At 37.0% G+C, this 25,793-nt stretch overlaps 1 protein-coding gene across 4 annotated transcripts in view; it reads left to right on the forward strand.

The window, feature by feature from the left end:
* Positions 1–24,966, forward strand: part of USP3 (ubiquitin specific peptidase 3) — an 84,242-nt gene extending 59,276 nt beyond the window's left edge. For 3 of the 4 annotated variants that reach the window (XM_032194633.1, XM_032194631.1, XM_032194632.1), the window contains exons 2-15: positions 133–193; positions 2,592–2,723; positions 9,348–9,431; positions 11,014–11,095; positions 13,572–13,654; positions 14,180–14,293; positions 15,344–15,457; positions 19,074–19,220; positions 20,601–20,707; positions 20,870–20,950; positions 21,956–22,074; positions 22,243–22,356; positions 22,465–22,532; positions 24,073–24,966. In XM_032194633.1, coding sequence (XP_032050524.1) covers positions 2,641–2,723; positions 9,348–9,431; positions 11,014–11,095; positions 13,572–13,654; positions 14,180–14,293; positions 15,344–15,457; positions 19,074–19,220; positions 20,601–20,707; positions 20,870–20,950; positions 21,956–22,074; positions 22,243–22,356; positions 22,465–22,532; positions 24,073–24,238 — 1,362 coding nt within the window. In that variant the 5' untranslated portion in view covers positions 133–193; positions 2,592–2,640 and the 3' untranslated portion in view covers positions 24,239–24,966. Of the gene's footprint in view, positions 1–132; positions 194–1,417; positions 1,489–2,591; positions 2,724–9,347; positions 9,432–11,013; positions 11,096–13,571; positions 13,655–14,179; positions 14,294–15,343; positions 15,458–19,073; positions 19,221–20,600; positions 20,708–20,869; positions 20,951–21,955; positions 22,075–22,242; positions 22,357–22,464; positions 22,533–24,072 lie in introns of those variants that run through there. The other variant, XM_032194635.1, reaches the window with a different exon arrangement.
* Positions 24,967–25,793: the final 827 nt, after the last annotated feature.

Genomic DNA, 25,793 nt, shown 5'->3' on the forward strand with positions numbered 1-25,793 from the left:
ACTAGCTATTTTATGTAACTGTGCTGTAAGGTGGAGTCAGGGCAGACCTGCTGCTAGCACTCAGGATGTGTACAGTACATAACTGTAATATCAGAGCCAATTCATTTGATGCTTTTTTCATGTCTTTTGTAGTGTGCCGGTCAAATAAAAGTCCATGGGTCTGTCTGACGTGCTCGAGTGTCCATTGTGGAAGGTGGGTACTAAGTGTTAGTTTGAAAAATGTTTAATCAGACCTCTACTTTCTTCCCTTGTTGCTTGAATGAGGCTTTTTTTTTTTTTTCTTAAAAAAAAAATCTTGAATGTCCTGTAATTCGTGAAAGAAACCTTCATGATATTATTTAACATTATATGCTTATGCTAAACACACTTCTTTGCTACCTTGTTGAGAGTCCGGAGAATACATTCAACATAATTTTTTTTACAAAATAAAAGCTTGTGATGAATGTGATTGATCAGCTCAGAGAGTGCCTAGAGAACAGCTAATTCCATGGACTGTTGTTAGCTCAATTCAGTAAAAGATGTTTCTATTTTAATAAGATAAAAACAATAAGAATTCTTGGAAACCACAAATCCAAATTGGGTACAGCTTACTTTGAGTAAAATAGCAACTGTTCAGCTTAAACAGAAAATACTGTAAATGTACTGCATTGTTACTTTGAACAAAATAATTATCTTAGCATGTAAGAACCATCTACCATTGTACTATTGCAATTCCTTCAGAGTACAGCTGATATGTCTATCAGTTGAATTCCACCAAAAGAATTTGTACAGGAATGATACAGCCAATTTTGTTGTTTATATGCCAGAGAATTTGTTGGTACTCTATAAATGTTTGAGATGTGCAAACTAGTGAGGATACAGTCAGTGTTGACATTTAGACAGTGTCTGAGATATGAGCATGTTTTCATCTGTAGGGTAGCACCTGTGTTGGTATGCTTTTATTTTGGAAAATCATCACTAAACTTAGTTTGTCTTTAAAAGTGGATTCAGTGAAGCTCAGGTTTTACTACTTTGATCAGGATAGCAATGAGTAACTGCAACAATTTTAATAATCTCTCTCTCTCTTATTCAGAGTTTTTTAGTACAAAAATCTTTTTTTCCCCTCTCTCTCTTATTTCTTTTACAAATTTATACTTGGAGAGAGGCAAGAGAGTGGAGCTATTTCATAGTATGTGAAGGTGTAAAATAAGTGTTTTGGACTATTTTATTGATTTTGTTACCAGTCTTTGCTATTACTGTCCACCTCTGACTCTGTGTACAGTTACTTGGCATTGAGTCAGTTATGTATGCAGTTTGTTTTGACTTTTCAAACTGCTCCATCCTTAGAACTGAAAATAACTGAATGAGAAGAATGTGATATACCTTGTAATGGGAGCACTTTTGATCTTGCAGGTGCTTGAATGCAGGCACACAGCATATCCTTCTGTTCAGATAATGTTTGAAATCAAAGGAAGCTTTTCAGGTCTTCACTTGAAGTACATCCTCCAGGTTAGAGCCACTGGGAACGTTACCAACCATGTTACAGTACCAGAGCATTTCTGGTGGAATTAGCTTTACAAACCTGTCCTTTACACTGTTAGGCAGAAAGGCAGCTCCTGTAAGCATGACTGTCTAGTTTGGATTCTGCCAGCACAGTAGTGTCTGTAGCCACATGGCTTCATTGCTGTAACTAGCACAGCACGTTAGCAGAATTGTCTATACTTGCATGTGAGAACAAGTGTGGAATAGGGAGACCTTCATGTGGAGCACATGCAGAGTTCCTAGTAGTTAGCATTGCTGATTTCAACAGACAAGAAGTAAGGGAGGGGAGGGGGGAGGGAACACACAACTAAAAGTCACCTGAGCTGATCACTTCTAAGGGTTAATGACATTTCAGTTGCTATTTAGAGCTCTTACATTTGTAATGACACTATTTTTAATCAAAGATGCTTACATTTCTAGATATGCCTTAAATTTCAAGTGTGAAAATACTCACTGTATCAGCAAAAGAGCTGTAGGATTTTAATTTCTTTTCCAGTTATGTGACCCCACGCCCTAGAGTGTTTCAAATTTATGAACTTCATGAAGCGTAGAATGCTGTAATATTAAATCATTGTCCCAGAATGGGAGGGCTTAAAATGAATGTGCTTTCATATGGGAGCTAGCATACTGTTAAAGTAATCACAAAAATGAATAGTGCTGGGAAGAAAAACAAAGTAGACCTGTAAGAAAAGTATATGGGAAAACAGCGTGGAGAACTAACCATGTAACAGGTTTGGAAAATGGGAGCTAATGTTTTTCTTAGTCATGAAGGTCTATCAGTCTGGTCAAGGCCCAGATACCGGGCTGTGATACAAGAATGCCAGTTTTTGGTTTATATGAAGAAAATGGAAAAATTAATTTGGACAAAGTGGGAGAGTAAAGGGTTAAAAACTTGAAAAATTTAGACAACATTTTTACATAGGTAAATTGCCAATTTTCATTTTTGTGTGATACTGGATATGTATTAGGTTAATGTGTACTTGCTTGTTTGTTGTCCTTTTTTCATTGAGTGTTGGTTAAGTACCTGTATACGAGTATAAGACTTTTTTTCTGTTTTACATTTATTTTAGATATGTGAATGGCCATGCAAAAAAGCATTATGAAGATGCACAGATTCCTATGACCAACCATAAGAAAACAGAAAAACAAGAGAAAGTTCAGCATACTGTGTGTATGGATTGCAGTAGTTACAGTACATACTGGTAAGGATTTCAACACTGTAAGTTGACAACTTTTTGCATACTGGAGGGTACAAACTGTAAACGCCTGTGAAGCATTATATTACACACTTTTAAGCACTAAATCTCTTGGCTGCTTACAAGCCATTATGAAATAACTCTGCTTTTGCATGTGTATTGTAGCATGGATTGCAGCTACACTCCATTTTAAATGGCTAAGCGCAAACTTTTTGATATAAATATACATAGATTAGAGTTTGCTTTGGAGAATGTTGAGAACCTATCGTTCCATTGCAAAGACTACTGTTCAGTTGTACTTACTCCTTTCTGCAAGCTGGTTAGCCTTTCATAGGTCCTTTAGTCAGAATATCAAAAAGTAATTTACTATAGATCCTTCCTCAGATGTCAATTTGAGATGTGTAAATGTGTGTGTTTTTTGGTTTGTTTGTTTATTATTATTTTTTCCCCAATGTTTCCTTTCTTCACTCTGAAAGAAAGGCCTGTTTCTGTTGATGATTGGTATAACCTGTTTGAGTTTGGGAGAGCGATGGATCCTGTTTGGAAGCAGCATCAACTTCTTTCTCAAGATTAAATAGCAGAATCACAGAAGTGATTCTTTTAACAGAAGAATGGCCTGGGTTGATAAATGCTATCAGTTTCGTAGAGAAAGAAAAGAGCACTGTTCAGGGAGGTTTAATAGTTATACTGGTAATATCAGGTTCTCTACCATCCAGAGAGCAAAGACTGGAAGCCTTTTGAAAGGAATGCTTTTGTGCATTCAGCATCTTCCCATCCTCTTCACCTCTGAGCAAAACTGTTGACAGCTGCTTCTGCTTTTCCTATTATCTTTATGGCTTTTCATGTATGTCAGTACTTGTGGGGTATGGCAGAGCAGGTTTTAGACAGTGCAAATCTTAGGGAAATCAGTGTTATGGTCCTATGGTCCTTTAAAATTATGTAATATACAGTTCCATTGATGAGTGTTATTTTGTTTAAAAAAATCATGTCTTTGTGTACTTTACTGGGGAACAATCTATTAGCTGCAGTTTGGGTATCCAATTTTATGAGGAATACTTCTGTAACAAATATTTTTATCCCTTGCAATTAAAATTGTACTTATCTCACCTGAAGAAATTTTACTTGCAACAACTCAGAAGTTATTCAAACGGCATGTGTAGCAATGACAAAAGCTGTACAGAAGAAAGTAAGAGTATTAAGAGAACGTGGGAGTAACTTTATGATGTATGGGGATTTTGCTTCTACTTACATTTTATTTAAATGACCGCCAATTTTGCCTGCTCCTGTATGAAAACATTTTTTTTCTAAGTAATAACATATGTATGTGTTACCAGCATTGGAACAGCTGTGGGAAATTCCAGTTTCCCAGTTAATGCTATTAACAACTCAAGTTCTATGTTGTTATGTTGTGGCTTTTGTTTTTTAAATATAATCTTTTAGTCACGTTGGAGGTAATAATGTATGCAGGAATTTTAGAGGGGTTTTTGAAATCTTGATTATATCTCCATTTACAGTGACAAATAGTACTTACGCCCAGTCTGCTAAAACTTGCTGAGGCTTGAAGAGTTACACTAATGTGTCAGAGCTCTCTGCTGACCTCATCTCAAACCCAATATGGGCATTACAAATAATAATACTCAAACTGAGGACTATGAGATTTGTTACTGAAATAAAATACATTTGTGAGGACTAAGTAGGCATACACGTAGGAAGCTCATTGGTGTTTCACAGCATATTTGTAGTAGGACAGAAGTAGTTTAGCATATGATGTTTTTTTCTGCTGTAATCAAAGTAGAAGCCTGAGTCATCTCTGGCTGAACTGGAACTAATTGTAAAGAGCTTTGCCTTGGGCAGTTCCTGTTACACTAGCAAATTACAAATCTCCTGTACTAATGGAAAGCTGAGCAAGTTTCAAAAACAGTACATCTTTGCTTTCATTAGGACATTTCGGTTTCTTCCACCTGGTAGAAAAAGATACCCGGATTTGATATTACACCCAATTTTTTTATATTATTTTATTTTTCAGTGGAAATAAGCTTAGACGTAAAAAGATGAAGCAAAGAACGTTTAGACCAATTTCTGCCCCTTTATTTCAGGCAGTCCTGTAACAGTTGCTATCAAATAATGCCCGCCAGTTGAAGTAAATGGTTGGGTGAATTCCAGTCATAACTAGCTACTGTGGAGATTGAATTTTCAAATGCTGTTTGTTAGTTTTTTTCAATGCAGATGTGAATCCAGTAGACAGTGGTATGTTTATGCAATGATGTTGCTTTCAAGACAACTTTTATTTTAAGATCAGCATTTTATACAAAGTAATATGGGTAACCTCAGTAATTTGAAAGTCAAGGAAACACAATCTTAAGACTTAATTAAATTTTGCTTCTAGTGTAAAAATAATGGTGATACTTCATTGCACTGCTTTTATATTTTTAGATGCAGAGATTTGTTTAAAACACAAATCTGAGTAAAAAACTCTTGTTCTGTTTTTATCCTATGGATTCTAATTTGCTCTTGTGATAGTAGCAGAAAGCAGGTCTGTATGGGCTCTGTTAGAATAAGAAGGCTTTTAATTTAATGCCACCTGTTTTTCTGGCAGTCATGAGAGCGCAGTCTAGGGTTTGTATTAGCTATCGTTGTCAGTCCAAAGGGAGAAAACGCCATGTGACTGTTCAAACATGGTTTATTGAGTTTTGTATCTAGCTCATGTGCATTCTCATTATAAACCGAAAGCAAAGCGGTCTTCTGTAATTGCATTTCAGTGTGGAAGTCTAAGCATGTATATTTTCTTGTACATGATCACAGGCTTTCAACATAGCTTTGAAAGGAAAACATGTCAATTCCCAAATGATAGGAATTATTTTTTATTTTTAATATGAGGTGAGGTTTTTATTGCATTTATGAATTTTGTTAGGTTTTGAGAAACACAGACATGCTTGAGGGGTCAGCAAGTACTGGGCAAAATAAGGATTTGCTTTCCAGAGGGTTTTGATCTTTCTTCTATATCCTCCTATTTGCCTTTTAAATCTTCACAGTAGAAAAATTGAGAAAGCATTAATCTTTAATTTATTATGAGAAAAGGATGCTTTTCTTGATTCTTTGGTCACGTTTGAGACTGAGGAAGACTTGAATTGCATTGTTTGGCTGGTAACCAGCCTTTCACTTAGTTCTAAATTACTAAGCACGAAGAGCTTACAAGGAGTACAGGTCTTTATTCTCTTGAGGCTATTGTATGATGCTTTCTTCTGCTGTTCTAGCTGCTGGTATTCTGTGTACACAAGTAAAGTGATAGGTGTAAGAAAACCTGCTTTCAGAAATATATTTACTGAAAGAGGACTCTTGTAAATTTGTTTTCTCTGTGCCTAGTGAACAGACAGTTGGTTAGCACAGAAAGAGGAAGGCTGCCCTGTTTATGTATTTGCATAATATGTTTCCCATGTTCATTTAATCCCAGACACAATTTGTAGGTCAGACTTCAGACCTATTAGCCTCCCTGTCATTAATGTTCTCCCCCCAAGAGCTGATGTAAAAATATCTAAGTGCCACGGTCTTTAAAATTTTCTTTTTGTTTACTCTTTTTGTAATGGTTCTGTTTTTTTGTTTTTTTTTTTTAAAAAAAAGACTTACTGTGCTAGCACAAGTGACAGAAAATGAGATTACTTAAACTGTAATTTTGTATTCTGTAGTCAGTGAAAATTAAAGAAGGTAAATGACAATTATGATGACAGTAAAACTTGAGCTCTTAATTTAATCATATCAGGTGTTAACACAACTAAGGAACCAGATATTTTTTTTAAATATTATTCTTGTCCTATGATTCCTCTAATCAGGCTTTTCAAACATACTGTGAAGTTCTGTGACCTGCTGAAACCGACAACATTGTGCATAAATGTTCCCCAGAGCAATGCATACATTCACTGGCTTGCTGCCTTTTAAGCAGCAAAGGCGGCCAGAAAAGACCAGGCCTTGGAGTTAGCAGAGGTGCTAAAAATAGACAGTGTATAGAGAAGAAAATACTGTGCTAATACATATAAGGGACCCTCCCCAAAGGATAGAATTTGTTCTGTACGTTCACCCTTACAAGCATATTGTAGAACTACTGAATGCCAAAAGATGTGTTGTTAATTTGTGATAATCCTGAAGATCACAAATTCAACATCTCTTTTGAAAGTCAGCTTTGCATATAGGAAGCAATCTCTCAGCAGTTTACCTTTAGGGTGTGTAAAAAAAGTCTAAACTCCTTCCTATGCTGTTGACTTTGTTTATCCAGAATAGATTGGCTGTTTTATTTCTATTGGTAGTGCTGAATCCTCAGTGCTATTAGGTATGTGTTTTAAAAACCTGCCCATTAAAAAGAATTAAAAGAGGTTTGTCTTATTTTTAAGTGAATTTTAAAATTATTTTTCCACTCCTGCAAGTACCCTAAGGTGGAGGAATGTTTAATGATATATTTAGTTTTATTCTTCTATCTCAGGGAAAGTGCTAACTTGCAATTTTATGTAAAGATGCAATTATTACATGAGGTCAGATTAAACACAGGGCTAACATGATATTTAGGGAACAGGAGCAAAGATTAAATCATCTTTTGTACTTGTAGCAATAAGGAGGCTTAGAGGCTTTCAGTGAGCTTACATCTGCTTTTGTTACGTGTTTATAAATGTAAACAGCTGATAATGCTGAACAAGTCTGCGTAAAACTTGACTGCAAAATAAGTAAGTTTACTCTTCCCCCCCCCCCCCCCCCCCCCCACTAGCTGGATCTGTGGTGAGCTTTAAAAAAAAAAAAAAAACACCTTTATTTGCAATGGCTATTTTATGGATTCTTATGTAAGATCTTGAAGGTTATAACTGTTGTGTTCAGTGTTTGGAGAGCTGTATTAAGTTTCTCTTTTCAGAGGAAAAAATCAACAGAGATCCTGAGCAGACTGTTCCTGCAGACCCCTTTTAGTGGAAAGGGACTTCACTTTTTTAACTCTGTAGTCATTTGAAGAATTCAGTGTTTGAGTTAACACCAACAATACTGTTGGTTTTGGACTACATTACAGATTTACATGTATGCAGCAAAGAATATTGTAAATTCCAGTTGTGCCTGAAGTTAAGATAGCTTCATTAACTTGCAGAGTGTGAATCTGCTCCAGCAGAGAAGTAACCTGAGATGATGAGGATGTATTTCATATTTGAGTCAGTCCTTTGCCAAAGGAAAATGAGAGAAATAGCTCAAGTTGTGATATTAAGCATAACCAACGTAAGCTAATTTTCTTCCCAGAAAGAGTTCAGTCGCCTGCCATCCTTACTTCTTGGGAAGCTTGAAGTCTTTGTAGAACATCATAGAATCATAGAGAGTTGACTTCTGTGAACTTTTTCTTAACTGTTGTTTACTTAGTAATTGTGAATGTTACCTTTAACATTAATTTGGTGTTTTTGCTTACAGCCTGCATCTGTAAATATTTTTTTTCCAATGAAATTTGGTGATTTTTTTTATCTTTATGTATATGTGTATGTTTTCTATATATACGTGGAAAGTATGATTTGCACAGAAGAAATCTGGCCTTTTTCTGGCCTCCTAGTTGTAAGCAGTGTAGCTAGCAGCTCTGGAGCTGCTACATTCTGTTTTTGCAGAACTAGGTGTTGGAATGCTGGGCTATGTGCTCCTCAAGTAAGCTGCATCAACAACTTGTGTTACTAAAAGCATCCCTATCACAGTGAAGAAAGACTGATGCAGAACACACACATATATATATATATACACACACATACACACATATTTAAAAAAAAAAAAAAAAAAGACTTTATGTATTTAGTTGAGATCCTTGGTATGCCAGTGATGAAAACACATTTGTTAGAAATGCTTGTGGCTTGGTTCTTTAAAATGTCACTTCTGCTCAGAGGCCATTTTGATTTGGCCTTCACTTTACGTTCATTTCTATGTAGTGGAGGCTCAGTTTGTCTTCTTTCAGCTCAGTTACATTTGTACACGCAAAACCACAAGTTTTATAAGTGTTGCTGTATTTATAAAAACTGTGAGAGAATTAAGTCATATTTTTGGCTGGAGCATGGGTTGTGAGTTGCCACAGACTCCTCGTGTGACATGGACAAGCCATGTCATTTCTTTGTTCGTCTTCCCTGTTCTTTTTCCGTAGCTGAAGCTTTTCCACTGGGTATCTGTTCGGCATCTCTTGAAAGGAGACCCATCGTTTTTTAGTGATAGTCTTACAGTATTCAAATAAATTGATTTATACTATTCATAAATAAAAAGTTGTATTCTCTTTACTGATCTTTATTCATATTTTTTGATAAATCTTCAATGGGTTGTCTGCTAGTACTGGTTTTGGTTACACAGCATGTTTGAATTTTTATTGAATTGGAATTCTGCACTGGGATGAGTGGTAGGTATTACTTCTGATTTCTAACAAAGAAGCAAGCTAGAAGACAAAACATGTAATGAAATACTGCCTCTACACCCTCTTGTTATAGGACAATTTTCAGAGGGAACCAAGCTCAGTATGTAGGTGTTGTGCTTCCTTCTTCTCCTTATAGTTTTCCACTGAATCACTTCAGTGCTTCCAGCACATAGATTTGCATGAATGTTTTAGAGTACTTCCTTTGTACATTCTGATAAATGTTTTTCTTGCAGTTATCGCTGTGATGATTTTGTAGTCAATGATACCAAACTGGGACTGGTACAGAAGGTCAGAGAGCACCTACAGAACTTGGAAAAGTAAGTAGCGTGTTTATACCCAGATTGCTTTGGGTGAACTTACATTATTGCATCATGTAAGTGGTACTTCTGTTTTATATCTATATATGTATTTAATATATATGTTTTGGTGCCTGTATAATTGTGATAGAGTGCATGTTTAAAAATGCTTTTTCATCAGTGAGAAGCAGAGGTGCAGAACAAAGAGTTGTGTGTTTTTTTTGTTTTGTTTGTTTTTTTTGCTGATCTTGTATGTTTTGTTTCTTATATTCTGAATCTTGTATAAGCTGTGTATAAATTTCTTGGTATATCACCAACGATTAGCGTCCTTTTCCTTAGAAAAGGGACAGAATTTTCAGAACAGAATCACAGTTTTATCAAAAACAGGAAAAGTTTCTGGAGCAGAGAAATTGCAACTGAAATGCAAGTGGAAGTAGTTATCATGTTAATTGCAGTTTGGTTTCCAACCAGAAAGATTAAGAAATGTTTGTGAACTTAAAATTGTACTGAAAAGACATGTTTTTCGTGCGGCTTTTTCTGGCGCTCTTCCACTGAAGAGTAAATACTATAATCTTTGTGATGCAGATGCCGTGGCCAGTGCTAGATAGCAAATAGTCTTTTCATAGTTTGCTTGCAAATCTTCCATAATACTAAGTACATGTTAATATGGTGCTTCCCAGAATTCAAATACCACTCCTGCTAAGAAATTGCTGTGAGGTTGGAAAGTTCTGGATCCTTCCCGAGGAAGTGTGTTAGTTACTCAGAAAACAGTATTAACATTTTCAATCTTTTCCATTCTTCTTTTGATGGGTTTCTCAGGTATGTAGTAAGATGTAAAGATATGTAAGCATAATGAGAAATACACACAAATATTTTGGAGGTGTCCGGGAGATCTAGCTCCTTTGAAGGTACATGGCACTATTGTAAGTAATGATAAAAATAAAACCAAGCCTGAAAGCTGGAACAAGTTAAATTTTGCTATTAGATTGGTGAGAAGTCTGGAACTTGAGGGCCCAGTAATTTCCAGTGATGTGGAAAAGAATAACTTGTTGTCCTTGTAACTTTGTATTAGTCTTACAGAAATGTTATAAGCTGATGTATTTTTAACCAAGAGAAGTCAGCTATAATGCATAAGTGATAGCACTTAAAATACTTTCTTTAATCTTTGGTAACTTTACTTCATCCTGCTTTTTTGAAGTTGTCTTTCTCAAGGTTTAGGATGACTCTTCTGATACAAGTATTTTATGGAAAGCTACAATAAGCATTCCTTTAATTAGAGGAATAGATCGGGTATGTTTCAGATCAGGAATAGCATGCTAATAAGGCCGTGCTTCAGGGCACACATTGTAGCATGCATAACTTAATGCAATTAACTGAGACATTAGTGTTGAAAATAGGATGTGTGCCTGTACTCCGAGAGAAATGCAGTCTATTTTAAGACTATGAAAAGCATGTGTTGCAATCAGGAAGCTCTCTGCTGTCTTAATGACAATTGATGGCAGATATAATCATCCTAATGTCTAATGCAGTGATCATCTCTTGTCCATTTCATACAACATTTTGTTTTTATAGTAAGTAACATATTTTAATTGCTTTCCAACAGTTCAGCCTTTACATCAGACAGACATAGGAAAAGAAAACTATTGGAAAACTCATCTATGAACAGCAAGTTATTAAAAGTAAATGTAAGTATAACAGATCCAGTACAGTGAGTTTTGCTAAAGTTCTTGAGGTTTATAGTTGGACTAGATTTAAAAATACATGTCAGTTACCCAAATCCTACTTGGCATATACTTTGTCTTTCTCATCTCCTAACCACACACCTAGAAGAGCCCCTTCTCACAAGAGTTTTTGATACTCCGCTGCATTTCTGTTGGCCTTGACTGAGCTTTGCTGTGTTTGGTGAGATCAGGGAAACTGGAATTAGATAGTACCCATTGGGATTGAAACAGAGCTAGAAATAAGATTTGTGTGTTTTTTTTTTTAAGCAAACAATTTGTTTTTGAGTTGTTCCTCTTACAGTGTAGAAAGAAGGCAGAGAAGCGGGCGCACTCCTTTTCTAGAAGGGAATAAGAGAATAGTTATTAGGAAATAGCAATAAGCTTTAACACTTTTAAAAAGCAATTGGTAAAACTTGTTTTCAAAAGCAGCTGTGGAGTATTCTGAAAACTATACTCAATCTCATATTTCATCTTCCTCATGTTTTAACTTCACATCTGCAGAATAGCACTCAGGAGAGCACAGTCCAGCCCTAGCAGAAAGGCTACATAGTTTCTTTCAGTCAAAGAATGTTGGGACCCAAATGCCTCTGTTTTCTGTGGTTTGAGGTGAGGGAATTTGTAATGCTCATCATTTCACCCAGATTTAAGTAGGGAGAGGGGGAAGACAGTGACTCAGCTGTATGCATCTGCCTCCTCTTCACCCCTGGCCATCAGGAAGGCCAGAGGAGGGCCATTTCTCCTCAGTCCTGGGGACAAGCAGTATAGTCCAGGAGAGCTGAAGTAATGGCTGTCTCCAGCTATGAGAAAGAATTGCCTGACTGGGAAGGAGAGACGTTCTTGAGAGGAGTATGAATGGAAATAAGAGGGTGGGGGTGAGAGCAAAGCAGTCAATTGCTGCTTTGTAAAGTCTATGGGTTTAGTTACTTTGAAAATGCACTGCCTACAATTGATGTAGGGTCCTTTGAATGTGCTGTGTGTATTTCTTGTACTGTCCCAATCTTGAGAGGATTGAAATCTTGGAGAGAGAGTGATTTTCTGCTTTTTCTGCTATGAAAACTCATAGTGTCATTGTCTGAAGAACTCAATGCTACTAAAAATGAGAGGGAAAATTCTAGGCAACATCTAGATATTGAGAAGACAATGAGAAAAGCATAAACTTAATGCTGCTTTTATTCTTCTTAGACAGTGCTGTTTTCTCCGTTTTATTAATACTTGAATATTGCCTGCGGCAACAGATGATCCTTCTATTCTTGGCACATTGGATTGTTATGTAGAAAAGATAGCATTAATGCTATGCTGTCTCATCCTGGATAAGGATGAGAGGGGAATATGCTAAGGACAATGTAGTGGTACTTGTACTTAGTTTTTGTCATTTACTGGAAAATAGTTCTCTCTTTAAGCAGTAGTTACCAAATTCCTAAATTGCCTATGTAAATAACATTTTTTGATAACGTGTTCACAAATACCCTGATGACATTAGTTCACCAGGGATGTTTTTTTGTGGTAAATCTGAAGGGAAAATGTTTTATTGGAACCCTTTGAATACATATATTTGGTAACCTAAATTTGCATGCAGTCTTTGATGTCAAGTTATAGGTTCATTCTGAGACAACTACTGAAAGATAGTTTAGTTTTAAATTCTGTTAGAACAATAAAGACTATCCCAAGATGTGATGAACTTGAAGAAATGTTTCTAAGTACTGTGGATTGCAGAAACAGTAAATGCCAATACTGTCCACATTTCTCTTGCTTCTGCTCCCGGCCTCATATCATTTGGCAAAAAACAAACTCATCTGTGTGTAATAGTGCTCTAACCTGTTGAAGTTCCTAGACTGTAAATAGTATATATTTTTTGTCGCTTCAACATGTTGCTTATTCTTTGCACAGTCTAACTTGACTGTATCTTTCCCAGATAAACTGTCTTTAAAAAGATCTGTCTTTGAAAAACCTCCCTGACAAACAGGTCAGTGCTGGTGACTTAAAAACCTGCAGGCTGCCACACTACACTTACTAGATACAGAACTAGATGGATAAGGATTGGCATCTTCATTTTTCAGACACTTCAGGGAAATTGTCATCCAGTTCTCACTGAACATTACTGGAGTGAGAATATTTACTACCATAAATGCACACAAATACTTCAAAATACAAGTCTGTGATTAAAGCTGTACTGTCCTGTTGAAAAATTTTTTTTCAAGGGGGGAATAAAAAAGGTTGTATAGCTTTCTTTTGATAATGAGTAAGAAATTGGTTTCATGTCAGGTTGGAGCTTCAGTCAGCAAGGCTGGTCATGTGATTACTTTGGCATTGAAACTGCTTTTTTCACAAAGTGTAGTTAATTATTGTTAAAATTTATGTTGCTTAACAGTAACAGCTCTGTGTGAAGAAAGTGGGGGAGCAGTGATACATCTATCTTTAACTTAACCATCCTCACTTCCAGGGAAGCACCACTGCCCTTTGTGCCACAGGCCTTCGGAACCTGGGGAATACATGTTTCATGAACGCAATCCTGCAGTCGCTCAGGTATCTTCTTTTCTGTCAGTCACGGTTGACCTTGCAGGAGTCAAAGCACATGCTTGTGTTCCACTACTGGGACTGCTGTGGCAGAGCTTTGAATTGATAGGTGGAAGTGGACCTTGAGTTAACCTCCTCAGCAGCTGCAGCCTGTTGTTTCATGGAATACCTTCTGATGCCTCAGTCTATCACAACATCTCCTAGTCAAAGCAGAGCCAAAATGTAATTATTTCAGGTATTTGGGATGATTATTATATTTATAGACCCACCATTCATTTACAGAAGCATTTGCTACATTACTTCTTGTATTTTGGATAAAAATACTTAAACAAAACAAAACAAAACAAAAAACAAAAAACAAACAAACAAACAAAAAAAAAAACAAACAAACAAAAAAAAAAACTGTTCTGGGTTGCCATCATTTTATCACCACATGAAGTTCTGTTTATGTATTTCAAAGAACAGACTCCAGAATACATAATCTCTTTATTCTCTGCCCATTAAGGTTTTCATTCATTTTTTCTTTTTCTCCAGTAACATTCAGCAGTTCTGCTGTTACTTCAAAGAGTTACCTGCTGTGGAGCTGAGGAATGGGAAGACAGCAGGCAGGCGAACTTACCATACCAGGAGCCAGGGAGATAACAATGTGTAAGCTGTGTGTTCCTTGTTAGCACTGAACTTTCATGAAACAGCAAATGCTTGAGCAGTAGAACCACTATATGCTTTCAGTGTTAAGAGTTACAGAAAAGTGATTCTTAGAGGGACTCATTCATAGAATAGTTTGCTGTACAAGAAGAAACTTGTGTCACTTGCAGTGTGCTCATGTAGCCCTAGTGCTGCAGGGAGAGGCAGTCAAAAAAACCTGAGAGCACTAGAGTGTAACTGCATTTAAAGTAAGCTTAAGAAGTGCTTATTATATCTAGTCCAAATATTACATTATTTAATTCCAGCTAAAATATGGCCATGTGGATATGACATTCAGAGTCTGTAACCTGTTTAAGCAAGCCTTAAAGTGACCACATTAGCAGAGTATACAGTATAACGGTGAAAGGTGAATAGGTATCCAAGTGAGTCCTCAACATTTGAAATGTAATTTTCCAAACCTGTCCGTTATGAGTAGGATTTTAAGACATAAACAGTGGGAAGTACTAAAACGGGTAATACTCAGCCATTACAATTTTATGCAAGGTGATGTCTGATATTGAGAACGAGTCCTACGAGGAGCGGCTGAGGGAGCTGGGCTTGTTCAGCCTGGAGAAGAGGAGGCTCAGGGGTGACCTTATCGCTCTTTTTAGGTACCTCAAGGGAGGCTGTAGCGAGGTGGGGGTTGGCCTGTTCTCCCACGTGCCTGGTGACAAGACGAGGGGGAATGGGCTTAAGTTGAGCCAGGGGAGTTTTAGGTTAGATGTTAGGAAGAACTTCTTCACTGAAAGGGTTGTGAGGCATTGGAACAGGCTGCCCAGGGAAGTGGTGGAGTCACCATCCCTGGAAGTCTTCAAAAGACGCTTAGATGTAGAGCTTAGGGATATGGTTTAGTGGAGGGCTGTTAGTGTTAGGTTGGAGGTTGGACTCGATGATCCTGAGGTCTCTTCCAACCTAGAAAATTCTGTGATTCTGTGATATTTGTACCATGGAGCTAGTAAACCTGTAGAGTTATAATGCAAGTCCATATTCATCACCACCTTTTATTCTTTCTAGTTCACTGGTGGAAGAATTCAGAAAGACACTTTGTGCTTTATGGCAAGGAAGCCAAACTGCATTTAGTCCGGAGTCTTTATTTTATGTTGTCTGGAAAATCATGCCAAATTTTAGGTAAGTTATGTGAAATACAAACAATATCCTTGATTGTAACCTTACATTGCTGGCGTTGTAATCTAAAATGTGCTGAGTCTGGGATATGGACTCTATGCAGCTTTCCTGTATGCCCACAGATATGCCTTGGAAAGGATCCTTACTTTGATTTACTGTTTTGCGTTTACTAGCAGTGCTTTTCTTCCCCCTGTCCTTTGACCACATGCTACATGTAGCATTATCGGAGAGAGGTCAAACATTTCTAATACTAAAACAGTAGTAGTTTTACCTTTGAACCAGTGCTCCGAGGGGTAGAAGAATCAAGAAGACAAAATCTTGCAGGTAGGCAGAATTCAGAAAGACAAATTGTGCTTTATGACAAGGAAGCCAAATTGCATTTAGTTCAGAGTCTTAGTCCAAGTGCATGGTGTTGACAGAACCAAGAACAAGCTTGCTGCGATAAGAAATTGATGTAGTCAGATTCAAAATGTACAGGTTTAAATGAGAACACTCTGTAAAACTTCCTTGATTCTCTCAAAGTACTACAGTCATCGTCAGTTGGACATGAAATGAGGGCTATAATAAAAAAATCATATGTAACTAAAAGGCATTTTGTGCCCATGCTGACAGAAAAGACAAAAGGGGAAAAGGTTATCCAAGTAAATCGAAGTATCATTCCTCTCCAAGGTCTCCCTGTCCTGGCCCCTGAACCTTTCAAAGGAGCACTGAAACCTGTTAGGATATATTGTGATGAGGTAAGTTGCTCCATTGTCTCAGGTAGTAAAGATACTGTTATGTTACATCTCCAGCAGTGCTGAAAAGATGCTGTGAACACATCTGAGCAACCCAAATCACAAAAAATATTTTTATTCTATTCTTCACACTGCCTAATATGTTTCACTTGGCTTAAGAGAATCAAGGAAGTTTAATACCAGTAGTTTCAAGCAGCGACCAAAATATCATCCTTAATCTGTCCTTGACCAGTTTCCCTACTACAGTCTTCACAATAATTCTTGTTAGGCTAAGCAAGAAATGAGTTCATTAAGTTCCTCAAGCAAATTTTCAGCACTGTGGATTCTATCACAGTTTTTAAAAGAAAGAGTGTTTTTTTAAATTATTTTTTATTATTTTTTCCCTTTATTCCCATTTAGCTGGGAACATATCCGTGATTAACTGATAAGAGAACTTAAATCACATGAAGAGTAGCATCAGATGCTCTGCTCTGTATATTCCCAATCCCACATGACCTAGTGAGAACACTTGTTCAGTGCTTAATTGTACCTTGTAAAAGTTCATGATGCTGCAACTCTAGTTCTACCTTGTATGCTGCTTATGAGAGTGGAAGTGGTGGATGGACACATGAAAGACAGCTGGAGTCAGTAGCATGTTAACAGCGAACCATCCACTTGGGCCTGTGCTTATGAAGCCTAATGACAGGGGCTGGGAGAGGAAATATGTCTGGAAACTCAGTGTAATGTGTTTAGCCTAAAAAGTTGTTTCAGTTGTTGAAAGTTATGTGCCTGCCTCCAGGACTGCAAGTGCTGTTGTTTTTTCAGGTTAAATGCTTTCTTACAGAAGGTTAAAGGGACAGACTATTGCTGAGGTGGTCCATGGCCCTCTGTTTCATGTGTATGTAGGCAGTAGAGAATATTGCTTAGTTGTTTGGCCTTGTGTATTACAAGCACAGCTGAAGTGTCTCAGAGCTCTAATGCTAATTTGGAAGTCCTGCTCTTTGACTGTTGTACTAAGTCTGTTGCTTTCATTCTGCTGCATGGCAGAACAGTTCTGGGCCTCTTGCTGAGTTGCAAGATTTGTACTTTGCTTGTTTGCTGCTATATAAATAGTATCTTCTATTTTCTTACTAACTGTTTCTTTATATCTTGTTACCAGTAGAAAAAAAGAATAACAGAGGTGGGCTTGAGTTGAATTGGTCAGGTGGATGGAAAGCAGTTTTATTGCACAAGCTGACTCAGAGAAACTACGCTTTCTAGCTGACGGATCTTTGTCTGTATCATGTTTTTTAAAAGATCTGCATCTGTACTTAAGCTTTTTTTTTTTTTTTTATCAAATTCAAAGAATCTTTCACCTAGAATTAACTTGTATCAAATGTAAACACATGCATCAGGAACACAACCAGTAATGTGTAATGATTCCAAAGGTTATTTCATCAAATTTGATGCAGATCAAACGTGCTATTTGCTGTAGATCAAGCTTTAGAGCTTTTCTATGAGGAAATTGATGTTGGAAGGGTACCTGAAGCAAAGTAAATTCTAAAAATTTAAGCTGTATATAATTTCTCAGTGATTGCTTTTAAAGGTGGGAGTTTGGATGAAAACATTACTGTTATTCTACAGATGAAAAGGCTTTACTTTCTTTTTATTTTGCTGCCTCCTAGCAATACTTTCCTGGGATACACCTACGTTCCTCACTAAACATATCAGTAATACATTGAGTGCTGTGACATGATTCTCTTGGACATTATCCCTTCTCTGTGTAGTAGCACAGAACATCTCTCCGTTGTTTCTTCCCAGACATATCTTATCTGACAGTTATCGCTGATACTTAGGTGAAATAAGGAGGATAACAATATGTAAGGGAGGCATAACAAGGCAACTTACATAATTGGAAAAGAAAAAGAAGAAAAGCCAGGTCTCATACTGGGGGATTTTTGTAATTCGCCCTACAACAACTTGCGCATAATTACGTCAGTGTTGCACAAAGCTTTCACTGTTTAACTATATATGTCGTCTCCTTCATATAAGTATACATCTTACAGCAAACAAATACCTTTTTCTTTATGTTTGATGCATGATTTAGCTTAAATAACATTAAAGGTGTATTTACCCTGATGGTTTCTCCATTACCTTTGATTAAGTTAGTGGCTTTAAAAAAAAAAGAACACAACAACAACAAAAACTCTTTGGGCAGTGCTGCTGCTGATAGCATTAACAGCTGAGATCGGAACCTTGTCCTGGCAAATTCATATCCTCAAATGATGCTCTGTATCTCCCACCACTGCCTTCCTTTCCCAGCAAGTGGTGTGTAGGTTAGGCAAAGGAAGGTGTGCAAGTCTAAGCATGTCTACAGCTCTCATGTTAAGAGAGGAGGAAAGAAACCTCTGTTTCATCCTCACCACTTCAGAGTTTGTATTGTCATTTAAAGATGCATGTGGAAAAAAACCACTAAGAATAAATTCCCTATTCTGGTGTGGTCCAAGCAGGCAAGCAAACAAATTGCCAAAGTGACGTGTGGGCTCAGTGACTGAATGAAAATGGTGCAGTAACTCTGACGTCACACATCAACACTATGAACCAGTTTTGAGACTTAAGAGTTTCAAAGTAGGGATGCATAGTGTGCTGGCAGAATCCAGTAACTAACAATACCTAAACAGACGTACTAATCAAATACAGTCAGTAGCAAATAAAGAAGAAAAAAGGAGGCAAGCTTTTGCACAAGTGAGGGGAAATTACTGTGACCATTGTGCATTTTTAGCTAGCATGTATATACATGTATATACAAGTCCGCTCTGTGTTATTAAACAAACATACATTCTTCCACGTGACATGTTCTTTATCAGCGTGTACTGACAATAAAGCAACCTGCATGTTTGATTTTGTTGTTTCTTTTTTCACTTAAGGGGATACCAGCAGCAGGATGCTCATGAGTTCATGCGTTACCTTTTGGACCATCTACACCTGGAACTCCAGGGTGGTTTTAATGGTGTTTCACGTTCAGTAATTTTGCAAGAAAATTCTAGCCTGACTGCAAGCAGCAAATGTTGCATGTAAGACTTGTTTATTAATTACTTGTTTATTAATTCAATACCTCAATGCTTTGTATAGGTCGGTGTGGTGGATTGAAATTTCAAGTTCATGGGTCCTTGTTTAACATTTCCTCAGCATGCATGTTAAGAGGGCAAATTATAAAGCTGCACAGTAATGGATTATAATCCTATGGGATGTGCTTCCTTGAAAAGCAAGTATGGCTCTTAGACTAGCATTTTTAATAGGTATGAACAAATAGAGTAAATTGTAAACACGTTTTAATTCATTTTTCATTCAGGAAAAAAAACCCACACACTTCTTCCTATTTTGTACCTATATATACCTTGCTTCTATTCAGTCTTGTTTTTCTTAGGGCAATAGATAGCCTGAACAATACAGAGGCAAAAATGCCAAGTACTTGTAGGTTTAAATTGTCAGCAGACCTTCTAGAATGAGCAGGGCAATTGCTGTTTGACTATGGAAATTTTCCTGGACCCACTCTACATTTCTTGATCACTTGACACACAGTTAAAGTTATGAGGTTATAAAGTTAACTGAAATGGTTACAGTAAAGTAATAAAGATGCTGTGAATGCATGTGAGCGCCTGTTTATTTTTGGGTAGCTATTTCCATCTGCTTAACAAGCAGAGTTTGGAGTAACTGTAAAGATGTAGGCAGAGTGCATACGTAAAACACGGGTTTCTGCAAGCTTGTATTGTCAGAACTGCAAGCACAAACTAGCATGTAATTTAGAAGTTGTGTAATGTAACTTAAAATGTTTTGTTCTCATTGGACTACATGGCCATTATATAATCTGATGAAAAGATTAAGTGAGAGACTAATGAAAGCATAGAGAATAAAGATGCCGCTACATATTGCTTAGTATATCTTAATGCAAGTTAAAGCTGTCTTTGGAAGCAAATAAATGGCAGAAGTGCAGAAATATGCTTTAAAGAAGTCAAAATTACTCATAGCAAAGTAGGGTGTAGATTTGAAATGTTTGGCCTACCTGAGAGGGAAGCATTTTTCTTTAAAAATTGCTGTTCAGAAACAGCCTTAATTACAGCGTTGAAATACTGTACCATGTAGGAAGTGGCTCTATATTATAAAAAATGCAGTCAAGCAGAATACTTTCAGCATTAAAATTCTCAGCATCTGTGTAGGGAATATGAAGTTCACAATTTGTACTGGTACAAGATAAAGCAAAAGTATTACAGAATTAATGCACTGTGCAATTCTGGGAAGAATGAAAGCCCTGTGAATTAATTCAGTCTGTTACACGTGGACCTAACTGCACTGCCTAGTAGCAATGAGTGGTAACCAGTAAACATCTAGGAGGTATTGAATATAAAGCACAGACCAGACATTCTGACTTTACCTCTCTATTGTTGTTTCTCTAGAAATGGAGCATCTACTGTGGTCACAGCGATTTTTGGAGGCATTCTTCAAAATGAAGTGAACTGTTTAATATGCGGGACTGAATCTAGAAAGTTTGACCCATTCCTAGGTAAGGTGCCTCTTGTCATCAAAAAAGTGGTTGACATAAGTCAGAAAAACAAATCTTGACTCTTGATTGGTTTAGATGGCATATGACTGAACTGAAATTTTAGCCTGGGAAGATTAGGCCTTGTTTTATTCAGCCCTAATTTTTTTAATTGTTTTTTTCTAGACCTTTCGCTAGATATTCCAAGTCAGTTCAGAAACAAGCGTACTAAGAATCAAGAAAATGGACCAATGTGCACACTACGAGGTAAGAGTCTCTGCATAATGAAATAATTAACAGAAATCAGAGCATATACCTGCTAATTGCAGAGGAGCCAGGCTTTTATCTAGGGTATGACTTGATGCTACATGCTATCTGCTTTTATGAGCTGCTGCAGTAGAAGAGGGTGCTAAAACAATTTTTCATACGGTTTTTACCTGTCACTGTGTATTGACGTACAAATGCAATGAACTGTGGCTGAGATGTGCTTTAAGTCTGCAGGTCAGCTAAGTAAATACCAAGGAAAACACCAGCAGAGTGCATTTTTTGTGGTTAGAATAGTTCTAATCTAGTCCAGTCTTTCCAACCAACATTTTGTGCAGTGTGCATAGTGGTATTTGCTAAGGCTCTGTGCTTACAAGCGTGTTTGAAAACATGCCAGTTGTCTCTTGTGCATTTGCTTTTTAAACATCATAAATAAAATACTGCAGTTGGTGCTGTTGGCACCTTTTTTGGAGCCAACTGAAGTTGGGCACTGGTGCTATTACTGATCTTATTTTAAAGGCTGTTAATTTTTACACATTTGTAAATTGCATTTTATTTGCACTCATTGCAAATCACAAAATACTAATATATTAAAAAACAAACAAACAAACAAACAATTTTTACCACGGTTCATCTTGTACCTAAAATCAAATCTCTTTTAAAAAGTTGAACATTCTTAGAAAGTCATATGATTTCTTTTGAAAAATAAAGTTGTGCTGAGTGTTGGAAGGAATATTGTTTTCAAGAGTAAGATTTCTTGAATTATTTTTTTTCTCTGGAACTGCTTATAGCTGTACTTGTTTAAAGGACCAAGAAACATTGCACGTTGCAACATCCTAATACATCACATAGCTGCAGCTTTTTACTGCACAACTGTAGATTAACTAGAAGGACTGCTACAGATGCATACCTTCTTTAGGTTGTTGAATTTGTTGCATTTCATGTTAGAAATATCATTTGCTATCATCTTGAATTAGAGTTCTGTGTGTATGTGGTCTTTGTTTTTAGATTGTCTTCGCAGTTTTACAGACCTGGAAGAACTTGATGAGACAGAGCTGTATATGTGTCATAAATGCAAAAAGAAACAGAAGTCCACCAAAAAATTCTGGATTCAGAAACTACCAAAGGTTTGTATAAATATTAAAAGTATCAGCATGGCAATGTGGTACTGGAAATAACTGCTCAGCTGTTACTAGACCTACACATAACCCTCCCGTAGGCTATAGCAGATATCTAGCAGTACTAAGTTCAGCCTGTTCCCCTAATGCATCCATTTTGTTTTGTTAATCCCTTAGGTGCTATGCTTACACTTGAAACGATTTCACTGGACAGCATATCTGAGAAACAAGGTTGATACATACGTTGAGTTTCCCTTACGAGGCCTAGACATGAAGTGCTACTTGTTAGAGGTATGGAGCCTCATGGATACCTCCCAGAGAAATCTGTTCCATCACATGTATGTCTTCATTACAAATTAAAGCAGACATCACTGAAGAGTTTTTTCTTTTTAATCGCAGCCTGAAAACAGTGGCCCAGAAAGCTGCCTCTATGACCTTGCAGCTGTTGTTGTGCATCATGGTTCAGGGTGAGTACATGGAATTAGCCGGCTTCTGAGCAGAGAAATTCTTCCCACTGAAGTACGTGCTGACTTATTTAAGGTTTTTCTGCCCATAGTGAACATCTGTGTATTTTACTCGTGGAAATATGCAGAAATTCACAAGTTTATATGGAACTAAGCTGAAGTAACTTCAGATAGATTGATGTAATAATTCCTGTGATTTCCAGTTAGTCTTTGGGAGTAGAGAATAGGAGTGACAGACAACATGAAACTGTTCTAGTTCCTCAGGAATAGAAGACGCTAAAACCAACAGGGCGGATAAAAGGGCCTTTCAGAAGTTAATGCTTCATTTTGAAATTCTTACTACAAGGGAGAGAGGTTTTGTTTCCTCTTCTGTTCAGTTTGAAAGGCACATGTGCATTTATGCCAGAGTGTATGTGTTTGAAACAAGTGTAGATTTAAGATTGGCACAGGAGAAGCAATTACTCTGCATCTACCTACAGGAGTGATAATTCAAAGGGAATACTAATAGGCATGCCACAAAGCTGGACAGTTTCATATTTTGAAATACAGTTGCTGGATAGGGGTTGTTTGTTTGTTTGTTTTCCATTACTTAGCCATGGGTGGATCTGTTGAGAATAACTGTAGTAGTGACAAAAACAATTGTTGATTGTATAGTTAATAGGAAATCACTCTCTGGATGTGAAGGTATAAAAGAACTTTTCTAAAGAAGCTAAATCCCATTAATCAAAACCGTACTTATATCTGAATGTAATCTGGAGGTATTACAGATACGAGTATGAGCTGGACTGTAAACAATTTGACTACTAAATGCAGCCGTTGTAGCACCACAGTGCATCTGTCTGGCGCTTTGAAGTCCTAGGAAAACTGTACAGGCAGCAAGAGAGCAGGTCACAGAATAGAATTAGATGGTTGGAACCATTGAAAGCATGTTACAACATATAAGTGAAAGCAGGCCTTATATTGGTGGTGGCAGGGAATGAAAATAGGTGGGTGTATAGTTCTGATACGTTACAGTCAATACATAGGGCTCCAAAACTTTGATCTGTTTAAAACATACTTGAAAGATTTGTTCTGTTGTGTGTCCTTTTGGTTAAATTTATACTACGTGAGTTTCTCTAGACCAAAATAGGTAAGATGTATAAAAATAAAGCACAGTACAACTTCTATAGCTAACATTTAAGCAACAGATAATGGGCTTAACAAACCTGGAAGTTGTTCTGTGTTGCAAAAGGCCTTGCTTGCCTAATAACAATGGGATGCTATGAAGCTCATATTAAAAATAAAATAAACTTAACTTATCCCTGCAAGTAAGTGATTATTTTACTTAACATGAAACTTTACTTTAAAGAACTTCAAGTGCCACTGATTAAGACAAGAAAAATCTTACCAACTATCGTAGAGGGCTGTCAGTTCCTTTCTTGCTTGGGTTCCTTGAAGTCTCTTAGTCCATTATTGCCTAATAGAAAATGCATCAGAGAAGGAGGTGGCCTGTCTCCTTCTGATTGTCCTTTTTCTTTTCCCCCCATCCCTGCCTTGCTGACAGCGTTGGCTCTGGACATTACACCGCGTATGCAGCTCACGAAGGTCGTTGGTTCCATTTCAACGACAGTACTGTAACGCTGACCGACGAGGAGACTGTGGTAAAGGCGAAGGCCTACATCCTCTTCTATGTGGAACGGCAAGCCAAATCTGGATCAGATAAACTTTAATACCTCCTTTTAATTCTCACTTATCAAGTCCAGCGGACAAAACATTTCCATTTTTCCGTAAATACTTGATCCAAGACTATTAATTTCATTGTGCACTTTTCAATTTCCTCTTGTGGGTTTTAGTTTTGTTGTGTCAATGGTAGCATTTGACTTACTGAACTTGGACACAAACTAACTTTTTTTAGTTATACCAGAAAACCTCAGCAGATTTTGATTTGCTGCTTTAGTTGTGATAACTCAATTTTTATATATATAGTTTCAAGAAATACTTAGTTATTTGACTTTTTTATATTAATGTTTTCAGTTCTCACTTTCTAAAGGCACATTTACATCAGAGAAGCTTTCTGTCCTCCTTACAAGCAAGAGAAATGTGCTTCTGATTACAAAGAGCAATGCAACTTCAAGCTGCTCTTACAGCTGTTATATAGATATGATTTAATCTCTTTAAATCAAGGAATAGTTTGCACGTACTATTTTCCCTCGTGCAAGAAATTAAGCCGTGACCTCTGAACAATCATTCTTTGTCTGAAGAAGAGATGAGATGTGGCATCATTAAATAGACCAGGTAATTGCTGCTATATCGGTGTGTATTCGGGCTGCTGACTTTCAGGAATCTTTGTAAATAAACAGTTGGTTCAATTGTATCTATACTGCAGATTAATTCAAATATTCCTTGCATATGCTCTTCCCTCCCTCCCCTCATTTTTTTTTTTAAATCTTAAAATATATATACGTCTAAATTGTGTTAAGATTTATTATTCTTTTTTAAACCAGATGTGAATTGCCAGAAACATATCTGTTTTAAACAGTAATCCTGACATTTGACCATGAACTTTACTTTAAAACTTGGAGATTTCCTGGCAGTGGGACCCCAACCCTCCTTGCATGTGGAAACTGGGATCACAGCCCCTAAGTTTGGGGGTTATGGGAACAGCCATAGGTCTAACTAATATAGCTCCTGTCTACTTTAATGCCTGTATTAATTTAATTAATTTAAGACTGAAAAGAAGTGGATGGAGTTCAAGATGCTTGGCATGGCAGTTGTTTTTATCAGATCAAAACTAAAACAAACTAAAGGGAGATACTTTCTCAGAATAGCCTGAGGAGTGAAGATTGACCCAAAACCGCTTGTTGACTGGAGCAGATTCTGGTAGCTGCAGTATTTACTCATAAGCCCATTGTGGGATCTTTATTTTCAGTTTTGAGATTCACACTGGAGACATGATACAATTTCTATGACTTGATTATGTAATAGAGAAAGACATCTGTTTAAACATTGGTATTTTCAGCTATGCCACTGTTCCAGATAGTGGAGGTCAGATCCTCTCTGCTAGTGAAATTTAGAAAAGGACAGGAAAAACCTATATTGCAAAATCCAGGAATCTGAACTTTGGCATGCTACATTTTGGTGCTTTCCCCCATTCCACCCTTTCTAGTTACCTTTGACGTGCCTAGCAAGTAACCGGACGCTCCTGCAATCGCAAAAGCTTCTTAGTAAGAATGTTGTGGGTTTTTTTAACCTCATGTAGAGTCACACAGCCAAATTGCACCTTTT

The sequence above is a fragment of the Aythya fuligula genome, chromosome 11 (genome assembly GCF_009819795.1).
Source record: "Aythya fuligula isolate bAytFul2 chromosome 11, bAytFul2.pri, whole genome shotgun sequence".
Classification (NCBI taxonomy): Eukaryota; Metazoa; Chordata; class Aves; order Anseriformes; family Anatidae; genus Aythya; species Aythya fuligula.